The following is a 16579-nucleotide window of genomic DNA, read 5'->3' as shown; positions in this document are numbered from 1 at the left end:
AACTCTGGAGACAATTTATGGCACCTCTCTGAGATGCCTTTGTCAGGTTATTTAGAGTTGTGTAAACAGACGTGTTATAGGTATCTGCTCTCTCCTAAATAACTAGAAGGGAAGGGGGTGGCGAGCAACTGGATCAAAAGGCTTTGCTTTGTTTGAGAAGGTTCCAAGTTTATAAAGAGACTTGTTTCTTGTACTTTACGTAAGATACCACATGCACAGATCTGTAAGGTAAAAAGAAAAAAAAGCTAAAGCAGGCCATATACTAGCACAAGATTGTTAAAAAAAACATTTTAAAAATGTTTGATTTTGTTTTATTTATTTTTTTTTTTTTTTGTTTTGTTTTATGTGTTAATGGTGTCCAACTGACATTTGTTTTGAGTGCAGTGATGAGAATTTTGAAGGCATGGATGGAATTTTGTTTGTGTGTTTGTTTGTTTTTTATTTGCAAATGATAAAATTCCTAATAGTGACTGTCAGTCCATTCGCTCAAACTTTAAGTAGCTTTAAAAAGGCACTTGTCAAGTCAATGAATGTACCAATGGGAATTTTCATACATATCTTCAAAAATCTACTAGTGTATGTATGGCCAGCTTAAGGCAGCTCATAGATGAGTCTTCTTCCCTTTTTTTTTTTTATTTATTTTTGTTCAACCAGCTGGATGAAAAACTTTATTTTTTATTTTTTTTTATTTAAAAAAAAGAAACCCCCCCCCCCCATTTACGCACTTCATGCTGTTGAGGGAAACCTGCCGCTGAGTTATTGTATTCTGATGGCAGGGAAACTCTCACGAGGTCAGAATACATTGAGCAGTGTTGCAAGCTATAGTCAGCAGCACTGATCGAGCCGGGAAAATGTGACAGGACTGTTGTACAGAAGTCGATTACAGATCAACTTCTGTACAACCACAGCAGCCATACATGGATTGAAATTCTCTTGGTTGGTCCCTGCTGCATTCCAGAAATTGTATAGTAGACCTTTCTGTATGAGTTCTCCAGCTTCATGTGGTTAAGGCAACATTACTTGGTATATGGTGGCCACCTCTTACCCACCAATTGCTTCTTGAGACAGCAAAGGGGCATTCTCCATTACACTTTGTAGTAGAGAAACACATGCTCAGTACTACTTAGAACTAGTGTTGATGTGCAAATGCAGGTTAGGGCATTCAGATTCACTTGGGTTTCCATTTGACCTCCTCCTAAGCTGCATCAACCTGCTTTGAGCTGCTTTTGGATTCCTTGTGGCCTGTTCTGACCTGGAAAAAAAGCCCATCGACACAAGCCCTAAAGTGACTGGCGTAGGTCAGAGTTTGCAGAATGGGTTGATATAATCCATGTTCAGTGATGGACATTTAGGACAACTTGCTGTATTTAAATTATATAGTTTATAATTTTAAATGTTTTGCCTTTTGTATGTGACTCTCCCTTCTGAGACGTGTTGCTTGACATCCCCCAGGTGTCTCAGCTTTTGCCAGAAAAGTTTGCCGAACAGATAATCCGCGTCTACTGTAAGAGGATGGATGAGAAGAGCCTGGAGGCTGCCAAGAGATATTTTGTGCAATGGTGCATGGACCGAGACTTCTCCAAACCTCAGGTCTGTGATTGCAGTGGAGCCTTTGGATGTTTCTGTCTTTGCCTCTATGTGTTTTACAAGTAAAGTTTTTGTATTGCATTTAATAAATGTATTGATCCATTTTTTGCAGATCATGTATATGGATTTTTTTTTTTTTTTTTTTGCAGTATTGTCTGCAATCAAAAGCTGATTCTGTTTTGTAAGATTACTGGCAAGTTAGAGTACATGTTGGCATTTTGTGCCTCAGGGATGTAAGAGCTGGGACTTGTTGTTATACAGGATTTATATAGCGCCAACAGTTTAAGCAGTGCTTTACAACATGAGGGCAGACAGTACAGTTGCAATACAATTTAATACAGGAGGAATCAGAATTTTAATTATTGCCAACTGCCAAAAAAGACAGACTATGTTGACCTGCTCCGCCGCTGGATTTTCCATATCATTAAAGCGGAGTTCCACCCTAAAGTGGAAGTTCCATTTTAAGCACACCTCAACCTTCTCCATCCCACATTTGGCATGTCATTTTTTTGGGGGGAGGGCAGGTACCCAGTTTTGGCAGGTACCCAGCTCACACTTCCGCACGGGCTGCTTAGGTGACTTGTACAGAAGTTTTTTCCCCTCCCCGCTCCTTCCCTGCAATCTTCTAGGACACGTCACAGGTCCCAGAAGATTTCTCAGCCATTGAGGAGGCATAGCACAACTCGCGCAGTATGCACCTGGCTGTGACGCCACAAGCTGTCACAGCTGGGTGCCCACACTTGCAATGCCGGTGCCAAGGAGTGAGACAAGGCGGACACATCGCTGGATCCTGGGACAGGTGAGTGTGTGTATTAAGCACTTCAGCCCCGAGGATTTGCCCCCTTCCTGGCCGGGCCATTTTTTTGCGATTTGGCACTGCGTTCCTTTAACTGACAATTGCGCTGTTGTGCGAAATTGTACTCCAAACAAAATGTATGTCCTTTCTTCCCCATAAATAGAGCTTTTTTTGGTGGCATTTGATCACTTCTTGTGTTTTTATTTTTTTTATTTTTTGCGCTATAAATAAAAAAAAAAAAGAGCGACCATTTTGGGGGGGAAAAAAATATTTTGTACTTTTTGCTATAATAAATATCCCCAAAAAAATGAAACAAATTTCTTCATCAGTTTAGGCCAATATGTATTCTTCTTTTTGGTAAAAAAAAAAAAAAATCGAAATAAGCGTATATTGATTGGTTTGTGCAAAAGTTAGTGTCTACAAAATGGGAGATACACACAGATTTATGTGTATGTGTGTATATATATATGTGTGTGTGTCTATATATATATATATATATATATATATATATATATATATATATATATATATATATATATATATATATATATATATATATATATATATATATATATATATATATATATATATATATTATTAATATTATTATTATTTTTATGGTAATGGTGGTGATTTGTGAAAAAAAAAAAATTATCAGCATTGCAGTGAACAGATCGGACCCTTTTGACACTATTTTGGGACGATTGACATTTATACAGCGATAAGAGCTAAAAATAGCCACTGCTTACTGTATAAATGTCACTGGCAGGGAAGGGGTTATCTGTTCCCTAGGAGTGTTCTAACTGTAGGGTGGATGGGTCTGACTAGGGGAGGCGACGGATCGGTGTTACTACTTAGCAGGAACACACGATCTGTCTCCTGTCCCCTGAGAGAACCGGGATTTGTGTTTACACACATACCCGTTCTCATTCTGCGATGAGCAACCGTGGGTGGCCGGCGGACATCACGCCCGCCAGGCATGCGTATGAATTACTCGGGAGTGCGCCCGCATGGTAACCCCCTCGGGAGAGCGCTTCTCCTAGGGGGTTATCTAATGGGGGGAGGAGCCACCGAGGGACCTCAGAAGAGGATGTTCGGGGCCACTCTGTGCAAAATGAGTTGCACAGTGGAGGTAAATGTGACATGATTGCTATTGTTTTTGTTTTTAAACAAAGCTTTAGTATCACTTCACTGGGTATATGTGAGGGTTTAAACCCCAAACACTTATTAATCGACGTTTTTGTCAAAAAAAAGTGACAGGAAATATGGAATTCAGCTTTAAAGTCATCACGAACTTGCATTTCCACTTCTAATCCATGATTGTCCACTTAAAGCAGAGTTCCAGCCGTTTGTGTTCATTAAAAGTCAGCAGCTGCACTTTTTGTAGCTGCTGACTTTTAATGAACACAAACGGCTGGAACTCTGCTTTAAGTGGACAATTATGGATTAGAAGTGGAAATGCAAGTTCGTGATGACTTTAAAGCTAAATTCCATGTTTCCTGTCACTTTTTTTTTTTTTGACAAAAACGTCGATTTAATAAGGGCCGGTTCACACTGCGGCGCGAGGCGAGGCGACACGGCTCGCCTCGCCTCGCTCCCGCAAGTCGCCCCCATTCTGTACAATGGAACCGTTCTGAGAGGAGCGACTCGAGTCGCTCCGACTCAGAAAAAAGGTTCCTGTACTACTTTGGGGCGACTTCGGGGGCGACTTGCATTGACTTCTATACAGAAGTCCTCTGCAAGTCGCCGCTGAGGTCCGTGCAAGTCGCGGCGAGGCAAGTCGGAGACGCCTCGCCGCGCATCGCTGTGTGCACCGGCCCTAAGTGTTTGGGGTTTTTTTTTGAGTCTCTGTGCATGGTATCATACAATAGTATGATATAGTATAATCGTAATACAGCCTGACCTCATATGTCCACCTCAGCCAGTCAGAGGAAACCTTGTTTTCATATATAAAAAAACAAGGCCTCTTGGCTGAGAAGAATTCAAGCTGACTACATTTTTTTGTTCTGACAGCAGATGGGAAGTCGCCTATGCTGCTGTGGAACACAGTGCCTGCACACTTTTATATAGCTAATGCTACCACAGTATGATAGAGGGCACACGGCAGCCAAATTATTTGTTAATGGAAAGTTAGTTTGGGCCAGCTTGTCTTTTTTTTTTTTTTTTTTTAAAGTGACAGGAAACAGAGAATTCAGCTTTAACCACTTCAGCCCCGGAAGATTTTTACCCCCTTCCTGGAGTACTTTTTACAATTTGTCACTGCTGCACTTTAACTGACAATTGCACGGTCATGCAATGCTTTACCCAAACAAAATTTGCGTCCCTTTTTCCCCACAAATAGAGCTTTCTTTTGGTGGTATTTGATCACCTCTACGTTTTTACATTTTTTGCGTTTATAAACAGAGCAACAATTTTGAAAAAAAATATTTTTTATTTTTTTTACTTTTTGCTATAATAAATATCCCCCAAATTTTGTTTTAAACAAATGTCTTCATCAGTTTAGGCCAATATGTATTCTTCTACATAATTTTGGTTAAAAAAAAAAACGCAATATTGATTGGTTTGCTCAAAAGTTATAGCGTCTTCAAACTATGGGAAAGATTTATGGCTTTTTTTTTTTTTTTTTTTTTTTAAACTAGTATTTTAGCAGTATTGCGATGGACAGATCGGAGACGTTTGACACATTTTTGGGACGACTGACAATCATACAGCGATCAGTGCTATAAAAAAAAATGCACGGATAACTGTATAAATGTCACTGGCAGGGAAGGGGTTAACTGTGTTTCCTCAATGTCTTCTAAATGTGGGGATAGGACCGAGTCCTTTGTAGGAACACACAATCTGTCTTCTCTCCTCAGACAGCACAGAGATGTGTGTGTTTTATGCACACAAATCCCCGTGCTGGCTCTCGTGCGCGCGATCACGTGGTGGCTCTTCTGTGCAAAGAGAGAGGTATGTGTGTGTGTGTGTGTGTGTGTGTGTGTGTGTGTATATACACACACACACACACACACACATATATATATATATATATATATATATATATATATATATATATATATATATATATATATATATATATATATATATATATATATATATATATATATAGAAAAAAAGATCCCATCTTTGTGAGATGTGCTTACCCTGGAGGATCTGTCCAATCTTCTGCTATTACTCCCAAATGAAAAGATAAAGTTTTTATCAACGCAGTGCATACAACTCTCAATCTAGAAGATTGTCCTGTTTCTTCTACTTGTGCTTATTCCAGTCTTGTATCTTTTAGAGCCCCTAAGTCTTCAAAGACTTTATCATTGCATTTGATGCTTCAACTCCTTTTTTTTTTTTTTTCTCTATAGAGATTGGAAAGCCTTTTTTACCTGTTTGGAGAGGATTTTGTACACAAGTGGGCTATCACCTTTGTGGATCTTTAGTATTGTGTATGTTGTAGGACCACTGAACTCCACTATATCTGATTGGATTTCAGGGTATAGTGTTAAGGGCTTAGGGACTGCTCCCTAACTGAAGAGAGATCCAAAGTCACCAAAATGTGGGAAGTATGAGAGTGCCACACTAATGTCGACAGTCCATCATAAAGTTCATTCTGCCTAAAAAGCAAATGCATCAAGGCTTGTAGAATGATAGTAGATCGATAATAAATGGTCAAGGACTGTAATGGTGGAGTGGGCCTAAAAGAGAACACTACTGTGGATCTGGCAGTATTCGTTTTAACAATATGACTACCATTCTGGTAGAGGAAGCGCCTATCCAAGAGCAGAACTAAACCCTCCTTTCCTTTCAGCTAAAGAAGCTGGCTTCTTGGCCTCTGCTTGACCTGAGGTTGCCATGGTGCTGCACATGTGATCAGTTATGACACCAGCCATTTGATGGCTTGACAGTTGAGAGCACAAGCTCGTGACAGTTATCATTCACAGTATACACTGTACAACCACTATTACCTACAGGTAAGCCTATATTAAGGCTTACCTGTAGGTGCTTGAAATATCTTCTAATATATTTACGAAAGAGCCGAGCACTCCAGACCCAGATGCATTCACCAGTGTTAATTTTGGCAGAAAATTTCGTTTGCGTTTTAGTCTTAGGACTAAAATGGCATTTTAGTTTTGGTCCCATTTTAGTCGTATTTTAGTAGACTAAATCTCCAGTACATTTCAGTCGTCTAAAATCTAAAAGGGTAATTAAATTGTAATGCATTAGTTAACATTTCTCTACAATTTCCAAACTCATTATATACTGCTGGAGTGAAAAATCGAATATGTTATTTATGATGGCATTGAGGTATGAACATGTACTACAGACCAGTGTTCATTTTGAAATCAAATTTCAATTCAGTTTTTAGTCTTAGTCTTTTAACTAAAATGGCATTTTAGTTTTCATCCCATTTCAGTCTTTTGACTAAACTGGCCCTAACAACTTTCCTAGAGGCTTCCTGGCTTACCTCCCCAGGCTTTAGAAGATCCCCTGCCCGCTGTCACACTGGGGATGGGGGGGGGGGGGGGGGAAGGTGGCAGGCGCTGTTGCATGTTAAATATTTCACTCATATTTAGATTGGAACATTTTCCAAAAGGTGAAATTTTTCCTTTTAACCATTTTAAGTCTGGGCACTTTTACCCCCTCCAGTCCAAGCTAATTTTTCTGAATTTCAGAGTTGTCACACTTTGACAATTTTATATATGTTAAAAAATACTGAACATTTTGTAAAGTCTACAAACCATGGTATCGATTTTGAAAATTGATCAATCCTGATGTACTACCTGCCTACCTTGTTTCTTGAGACTCTGAAGTATTTAGCAAGAGGCATGGTGAGTTGTTTATTTATTTTGAAGTTGTAAATTCCTAGGAAAATAATGAAAGTAACCATTTTAACAAGTTCAATTTCACACACAGGATAGGTCCACTTATAATTACACCCCAAAACATGTTCTGCTACTCCTCCCAAGTATGTGGATGGCACATGTGTAAGATTTTTCACAGCCTAGCCTAATAGAAGGGCCCAAAATCCAAGGAGCACCTTCAGGCATTCGAGGGACATAAATTATGCAACTAATTTCCTGACTGTCACATTTTGGAGGCCCTGGAGCACCAGGACAGTAGAAACAATTACAGATGCTGGCTCTATTGACACTGGTATGGGGTATGGCGGTGATTAGGGCGTTGATATAGGTTATGGTGGTGATTAGGATGCTGGAATGGGACATGGCCGTGATCAGGACGTTGGTATGGCAATGATCCGGATGCTGTTATAAGGTATATGGCGGTGATCAGGATGCTGGTCATGTGATCCAATGTGAGGCTCACCCGGCTTAGAGTGCGTGTTCTATGAGCCGCGTACGATGCAGGGGGCAGTACGTGTCACAATGGCCATGAGCGCTGACCGGTGCGTTTCCTGCCCAGCCTATAGTCAAATGGCGGCCGGGTGTGACTTTTGTCATTATGGGTAGGCCTCATATGACATCTAGCAGAATACATTTTGGCCTAAATTTTTGAAGAAATATATTGTATTTGCAAGATTTTATAACCAAAGAGCACACTTAGAAAACACCACGCTAAAAGCTTAAAATTGGTCTAGGCAGGAAGGGGGTGAAAGTCCCCTGTAGTGAAGCGGTTAAAAACTTTGAAAATTTGTTTAACACTCTCATTGGACTGTATAGATGAGGATTCTCGGCGCTGAGATTTTTCCCCTGGTTTCAAGGGATGTCCCCTTTTTTTCTGGAGGACTGCAGCTAGTGTGCCCAGTTTATTTGTTTGACTCATTTTAAAATCTGTATCTGACTTGTCTTAAAGGGGTTGTAAAGGTAAATTATTTATTTATTTTTTCACCTTTAATGCATTAAGGTGAAAAAACATCTCACAGTGCCGGTGCCCCCCCCCCCCCCACTCCGTTTTTACTTACCTGACCCCTTGAAAGTCCCACGCTCGCCCCCCAACGTCTTCTTCGCCGCTCAGCCTGGCCGCTGATTGGCTGGAGTGGATGTATTGAAAGCAGTGCAGCCATTGGCCTGCGCTGCTGTCAATCACATCCAATGATACGTGCGCCAGGGGGCGGGGCCGAGTGATACAGCGAGTGGTTATAGCCGCCGGCTGTATCACGGGAGCGCGCTCGCACGTGCTTCTCACCATGCGAGGGAGCACGCATGAACGTCAGAAGTACTTGCGGGAGGAAGCAGAGACAGCCGCCAAGGGACCCCAGAAGGGCAGGTTCGGGGCCACTCTGGCCACATCCCCTTTTAATAACAAATGTATTTTCTTAACAGTTGTATTTCATTGCTCCTTGTAAGTCTTTGAGTAAATGGGTTATAGAACAGTTTCAGAGTTGAATAAAGCAGGCAAAAGGGATTTATTTATTTAACCAAAGACTTGTAGCAGAATAGATTTTGGCCAAATTTGTATTAACCACTACAATACAGGGCACTTTCACCCCCTTCCTTCCCAGCCCAATTTTCAGCTTTCATCGCTCTCGCGCTTTCAGTGACAATTGCGCGGTCGTGCTACACTGTACCCAAATGAAATTGTTATCATTTTTTTCGCACAAATAGAGCTTTATTTTGGTGTTATTTATTCACGACTCCGTTTTTTATTTTTTGCGATATAAGCGCAAAAAAAGTGGAAATTTGGAAAAAAAAACAATATTTTCTTTTTTCTATTTGAAAAGAAATCCAATAAAATCAAATTTTGTCATAAATTTAAGCCAAAATGTATTCTGCTACATGTTTTTGGTAAAAAAAAATTCCGTTAACTGTATAATGATTGGTTTGTGTGATCACGGACATTTGTACGCAAATGATCATGTACATATGTGTGCAGATAATCATTGGGACATGTGATTTTAGTGGGACATATGTGGGGGACATGTTTTTATTATTTGGGGACATGTATGTTTTAGGGACATGTGTGGTTTGGGGACATGTGTGGGGACTGTGTTTTGTACTGTGTGGTGTGTTGTGTGTTGACACTAGACTGATGATCAGTGAGTAAAAAGCTGTAAAAAGCAGCCCATACTCACTGATCATCAGCCGGCTGCAGCGTTCTGCTCTCCTCTCCTCAGCGATGACTTCCGTGTGAGGAGAGGAGAGCCGATTGCCTAGCAACCGGCTGTTTGTTTACATCACATGACGGCCGTGATTGGACACGGCCGTCATGTGATCAGGAGGGCCAATCACAGAGCCCTCCTGCCGATCTCAGATGTGCCGTGTCCGGGTGACACGAGCACATCGGTATCGCGCCGCTGCGCGGGCGCGATCCCGCTACTTCTGAATGACGTTCAGGAACGTCCTATCAGGAGTAGACGGCTCCCACCCGGCCGTATATATGCATTGGCCGGGTGGGAAGTGGTTAAATACATTTATTTATTTTTTTTTTTATTTTTTTTTTTATGTTTTATAGCAGAAAGGTAAAAATTATATTGTGTTTTTTAAAAAAATGTTTTGTTTTTTGTGTTGATCAAATACCACCAAAAGAAAAACTTTGTGTGGAAAAAACTATAAATTTAGTTTGGGCACACTGTTGCATGGCTTGCGCAATTGCCGGTTAACCACCTTCAGACCGGACCATTTTGCTGGTAAATGACCAGAGGTCTTTTTACAATTTGGCACTGCGCTGCTTTAACTGGTAATTGCGCGGTCATGCAATGTTGTACCCAAACAAAATTTGCGTCCTTTTCTTCCCACAAATAGAGCTTTCTTTTGATGGTATTTGATTGCCTCTGCGATTTTTTTATTTTTTGCGATATAAACGTAAAAAGACCGCAAATTTTGAAAAAAAATGATATTTTCTAATTTTTGTTATTAGAAAAATCCAATAAACTCAATTTTAGTCATACATTTAGGCCAAAATGTATTCAGCCACATGTCTTTGGTAAAAAAAAAGTCAATAATTGTATATTTATTGGTTTGCGCAAAAGTCGTCACATCTACAAACTAAGGTACGTTTTCTGGAATTTACGCAGCTTTTAGTTTACGACTGCCTATCTCATTTCTTGAGGTGCTAAAATGGCAGGGCAGTACAAAACCTAAGGAAATTGATAAGTGGCATGTTGAGCCCATTGAATATTTTATCTTTTTGCCTCAAGCGATTGAATAATGACAAAAAATAAAAAAAAATTTTATTTTTTATTTTTTTTCACAAAGTTGTCACTAAATGATATATTGCTCACGCATGCCATGGGCATATGTGAAATGACACCCCAAAATAAATTCTGCTGCTTCTCCTGAGTACGGGGATACCACATATGTGGGACTTTTTGGGAGCCTAGCCGCGTACGGGGCCCCGAAAACCAAGCACCGCCTTCAGGCTTTCTAAGGGCGTTACAGTTTTGAAGGCCATAAAATGCCAAGATGGCACAAACCCCCCCCCCCAAATGACCCCATTTTGGAAAGTAGACACCCCTAAATTTAGGGGTACACTAGTGAGACTAGGTAATGGCGGGTGCCCTGAAACTATAAAAAAAAATAACTAACCAACCAGCGTCACCTGTAACAGTTATATGGTGATCACTGGTGAAAGGGTTAACTAGGGGGCAATCAGGGGGCTTTATGCGGTAGTATATGGGGGTCCCTGGCGCTATAAAAAGCTGCGGCGAACCTAAATACCTACCTGCCTAACTAGCGTCACCTGTGACACTAATACAGTGATCAGAAAAACGATCGCTTATTAGGCTGGGTTCACACTGGAGCGATGCGGGAACGCCACGAATGCGCGGCGGGTTCCCGCATCACATGCCTCCCGGCGGCAGTTCACACTGCCCTATGCGAACTGCTGGGAGTGTCAGTGAAATGTTGATGACACCCCCAGATCAGTTCGCATATCGCAGTGCGATCTGCAAACTCGGATCGCATGGTGTGAACACCCATGCGATACGATTCTGCTGCGGACCAAAAAAAGGGTCCCGTGCGAGTTTGCGGCGGGTGCGACGCGAATTCAGCCATACTATCTGTATGGCTGAACTCGAATCTCACAGAGATCGGATGTGATTTGCACTGCAGTGCGGTGCGAATCACATCCGTTCTCATAAACCGCTGCAATGTGAACCCAGCCTTAGTGACACTGGCGAGGGGGGGTGATCACGGGGTTAAACCTTTATTGGGGGGGTTAGGGGGGTACATTAGAACTAAAGGGGGCTAACCCTAACTGCCCTAACAGTTATTACAGTCACAAATGACACCAATGCAAAAAAAAAAAAAAAAAAAGCAATTGGTGTCACTGTGACTGGGGGGGCAGGGGTAATTGGGGGGTGATCGGGGGGTAAAGGGGGGGTGTGAGTGTGCCTGGCATGTTCTACTGTGTAGTGTCGTGTTGGTGCAACTCACCGATCCTCTCTCCTCGGTGCCGGAACGAAAAATACCGACACGGAGGAGAGATTACATCACTTCCTCTCCTGTGTTTACATTACAGGAGAGGAAGTGATGTCACGGGACATTTTCATTCGTCGGGAGCGATCGCGAGGGGGTGGCCATGAATGAATGGCCATCCCCTCGTCCGGGATCGCTCCCGAACGAATACCGACCGCCGCAGGCATCGGGCCCCCGACCGGCGGGCAGGCAAGGACGTACATGTAAGCCCTTATGCCTGCCCGTGCCATTCTGTCGACGTACATCGTCGTGTGGCGGTCGGCAAGTGGTTAAAGTAGTACAGTGCTAAATGGCAAAAAATGGCCTGGTTATGAAGGGGGTAAAACCTTCAGGAGCTGAAAAAAAAATAAGTTGGCCAATTAAGAAAATCTCTTAAAAGTATGTAGAGGTAAAATTTAAAAAACATGCAGTATGTTTCTTGACATTTTTATCCCTTTTAAAGACTGCAAGTACATAATAATACCTATTGATCTTCCAGTAATGCACTCAGCTCTTAGTCCTGTTAGCTTTGTGTCCTTTGCTAAACTACTCCACTGTTCCCACTCTCCGATCTCTACAATAAAAAAAAAAAAAAAAGCTAATCCATTCCCGAGTCCAAGATAGGAACTCGGGGCTAAAGAGCCTCTTGCAAAAATGCAGGAGTTATCTCTGAATATCCAACAAAATCAAGTCAGGGTTTTTTTGCACTTATCAGATCTATAACAAAATGCTTTTAATGGTATATTAAAGAGAGCAAATTGGTTCATAGGGTTTACTTACTACACTTTTTTATTTATTTTTTTGGCACCACATTATTTACATTTAATCGATGGCTAACATGATACAAGACTCGGCCTTTTCTTTATAATTTAATTTAAATCACTTTGTAAAAGATATATTTTTTTCCCTTTGTGTTGATGAGTAAAAAAATATATTACTGTGAGTTAAAAAAAAAAAAAAATCTATTGTGGGGAAAAAAACAACTCAAAAGGGTTGAGTGATTTACAGGCTGCTTTAGATTTGTCAGTCTGTTTAGCTGTTTTAGGATTTTGTATTAGCATGTCAGAATGGAATCTCTGTTGTTTGGATTTTTGTTTTTCTTTGTAGTGTTGCAACTTATGTATGTTTCTGTTTGTAGCCTTTACCAATTTCCATCCTATGTTTCCCTGACTAAAATGAACCTGGCACATCTGTTTTCAGGATGGTGATGTAGTAGCTCCAGATATGACTCCGCTGAAGGACAGCTGGCGTGATAAAGAGGATGAAAATGAAGACCCTCAACATGTGGAGTCTATGCACAAGTCCAGAACCAAGCTTGTTAATCGATTCAACAATCCGTAGACTCCTGTGACTGCAAACCTCACCAGTTCTATCTTTTCTCTACCATCTGTGCTGTTGGAACATCCAGGTTAAGATCACACAGCATGAGGACATATGATTAGGCACCTTTTATTTAAAGGCTCAAGTGGGGATCTAAAGCTGGTTTTGGGTGCTTCTTTAAACGTTAAAGGACTCTGACGGCACAGTTCCCAGGTTCTGTCACTTCGTGATTTTGTCTAGATTCATCAGTTTTACATTTTTTGGAAGGTGCAGGAGGAAGAATACTTCCTTAGCCTGGCTTTATCTTTACTGTGAGTGGGGTTGGCGTTCGTAGGCCATTGCAAATGCCTCACCTCTTTAGTCCCATAGAGATTCGAAAAATTGTTGGGAAGCAACAAAGCCACCTTTATCGAGTTTAATGGCAAAACTGCTGATCATCTGACCTAAATTTAGTTTGTGTTTTTTGTTTTTTTATTCTGCTTGAGACTTTCTTCATTACAAGAAGGGTGACTTTGGGCAGTGCTTCCTTTTTAATTGTATGCTGTTGAATAACAGAAAGGGCTTCTGGGTAAACTTTTTTTTTTTTTTTTTTTTTTTTTTTTTTCTTTTTCCATGCAGGCCTTTGTGTAAAGGTCTTTTAGGCTGACTTCATAATGTTTTCTTGCTGTAAAGCTTCTTGCATTGCAGTGCACTCCGTTAAAGAAAAAGTGCATGTCTGGTTTTCCTTCCATTGATGTGTATTGACAGTCCATGAATAGGCTGATGTAACTCGAGGCATTTTGATGTCTCAGGTATGGCACAGTAACGTGTGCCATACTGCAATATAATGGATAAGTGCCAAGGTGCCCTTAAAGTATCGGCTTTTGCTGACCCAGGACATTGCCTGTTTCAGTCACCGAGCCTCAGCAGTATGGTGCTGGTGTTCTGTTCATCGTGTGATTGGCCACAACTGACATCACTGGGGTGTAATGTACAAGAAGGGAAACTTAAGCCACTAGATGACAACATCTCTCTTCTAAAGGTCATCTGAAATCTGACCTTTACCCAGAATTCTTTTCTTCCCTTGTGGAGGTTTATTTGCCAGAGTTTATTACTATAACTAATAATATTAATAATTCATTTATAATATATTGATTTTATTTTAATTTTATGTTTGGGCTTTAGAAGGAATGTTTTGATTTGCTTTCAACAATGTTTCATTCTTCAGATCCATTATTCACATTTTTAGATGGGTTTTAATATGCTTTTATTTAAAAGTAGAAAACAGAAAGTCTTATAATCATTGCAAACCAAATATCAGGTCCGACCAGAAGATTGTCAGGTATTTTTATTTTTTTTTTACAATGTTACAAGCAATCAAATCCGACTTAAGATTGTCTGTCTGTCTGTCTGTCTGTCTTTTTTTTGTTTTGTTTTGTGTGTGTTTTTTTGCCTTTCAAATGGGTTTAGTTTGATGCTTTGGTGCGCCAGCATCAGTTCTGTACAAAATTTTCCGTCATCTTTCAAGGGTGAACTTTCTTATCAAGAGTTTTTTTACTTTTCTGAAGAAGTGTGGGATAGCAAGAAAATGAACATACATCGGTCTGATGCTGCAGCTGTCTCCCGCTGGCTCTAAGACCAAGTGATCACATGACCGCTGATCACTCGGTTCTCTATCTTCAGTGAGCAAAGAGCGTTGATTGTAAGATGCCGGCTCTCTGCTCTGCCCTCCCAGTGCCCACTGAAGTGGAGGGGTTGGGAGCAGCTGGCTCAGGCTCTCAGTGGTGCCGCATTATTGTCCGGATCCCTGCAGAGCCTGGACTTGCTCTGTGATATCAGCTGCCTGAGGGCTTTAGCCCGCTGTTGACTGAATCCTGGGTCATAAGAGTGCACTCCTTTGCCCCAGAAGAGAAGTTGGACCAAAAAAGCTTTGGCCATACTTCTTTTCAAGAACAGATATTACAATGCTTTCAATGGTATTTTTATCAGACCAAAAGGGGAGGGGAAAAAAAGAGCAGTTTATTTTTAGGTATTATATACACTTTAACAGCTGTTGAAATAAGGTATTAACCACACAGGTATAACATTAGGTTGCCTACCTCGCTGGCTTACATTATGGGAGGAAGCAGTAAATCTCAGCCTTTGGGGTTGATTTACTAAAGGCAAATAGACTGTGTGCAGTTTCATTCCTTTCCCCCAGGGCTTAGTAAATACGGTAAAGCTCTGCAGATTTACTGTACACCATTCAATTGTGTGCAAGAAAAACTTTTTCCCTTGCACATCTGGTTATTTTTACAAAGTGAAGCTTTACCACATTACATTTACTAAGGAAGATGAGTGCACTTGCAAAGTGCACCGTCTATTTTCCTTTAGTAAATCCACCCCAATGCGTAGCACTGCAAAGCAGCCTGAGTATATAATGTGCAAAGATGGCTGCACCAGTATATACACAACGTCAAACTTTACCTAAAATAAAAAGCATACTACATTTGTATTTGATTTACATTGTTGTGTATCTAAAAAAAAAAAATTGAAAGCACTATACTTTTAAAGTGACTCTGTCAAAATGAGTTTTTCCCTGGCTAACGGTCTGCCTACAAGTGATTAGTTCAGCAATTGCACTCTCTCAGTAGGTATGGTATATCGGCTCCTCTGACCTAGCATGCTGCACAGGCCGGGGATGTGTTTGCTCTGGTTTTCACATGAAATCCAATCGGTTTCAATTCTATTATGTCAGCAGAGTATAGTGGGTTACAAAAAAATCTTCTATAGGCAACGGCAGCATTTTTCCTCTGTTCTGATACAAACATAACAGGGAAAATTCAAAGTTTATCCGCTCCGTTCTCATCTAGCAGTAATTCTAGGCTTACACTCTAAGCCTATAATATCTTTATCTGCATTGTGTTATATTCTAAATGCACAGTATTTAAAGGGTTATGTTTTTTCATGTTCCACTGCTTTTTATATTTTTTTTTTTTTTCTTGTGTGTTTCTAATATAATCATGTTTGGGCTCTAAAATGTTTGTATTTTTCTATTGTGAATTGTGTTTTTTTTTTTTTGTTTTGTTTTTCCTCTCTTGCTATATTTCTACAATATACTATGTATTTGTAAAACGGGTTATAGGAGAATTGCAGAAGTAGTTTTATTGTTCTTATAATCTCGTTTTTAAATATTTGCACTATAGATAGAAAACGTACTTGAAATGTAACTGGTGGAATAAACCCTCAGCTTTGCCAACCAGTTTGTGTTTTGTATAGTTTCTTCTGTCAGTGTGTGTTTATACAATAAGGAACTGCGGGTAAGTTATTAATGGATAACTACACTTTTCTATTTGTGTGATTGACTCACTTTCATAAATGTCTGCAGTAGAATACATTTTAGATGGCCTAAGAATTGCCTACTACTTAAGGGATGCAGACACTGCTGCTTTTCTCATTACAACACTGAGATCTCTTCAGGTGATTTATAATGAAGGCAGACCTGCCCATTTAGGAATTGGTCTAAAAATGAAACCACAAAACAAATGGCTATTTCTACAGAACTGAAAAA

General features: G+C 40.4%; 1 protein-coding gene across 1 annotated transcript in view; it reads left to right on the top strand.

Moving 5' to 3' along the window:
• SAMHD1 (SAM and HD domain containing deoxynucleoside triphosphate triphosphohydrolase 1) overlaps positions 1-16270 on the top strand; it is a 69341-nt gene extending 53071 nt beyond the window's left edge. Inside the window, exons 15-16 of the mRNA XM_077459024.1 lie at positions 1453-1590; positions 12931-16270. Coding sequence (XP_077315150.1) covers positions 1453-1590; positions 12931-13071 — 279 coding nt within the window. The 3' untranslated portion in view covers positions 13072-16270. The remainder of the gene's footprint in view (positions 1-1452; positions 1591-12930) is intronic.
• The last annotated feature ends 309 nt before the right edge of the window (positions 16271-16579 follow it).

Source organism: Lithobates pipiens, unplaced genomic scaffold (assembly GCF_037356315.1).
Source record: "Lithobates pipiens isolate NorthernLeopardFrog02 unplaced genomic scaffold, aLitPip1_a1.2 Scaffold_28, whole genome shotgun sequence".
Classification (NCBI taxonomy): Eukaryota; Metazoa; Chordata; class Amphibia; order Anura; family Ranidae; genus Lithobates; species Lithobates pipiens.
The sequence above is the reverse complement of the archived record's forward strand: the minus strand, read 5'-3'. Positions and strand labels throughout refer to the sequence as shown.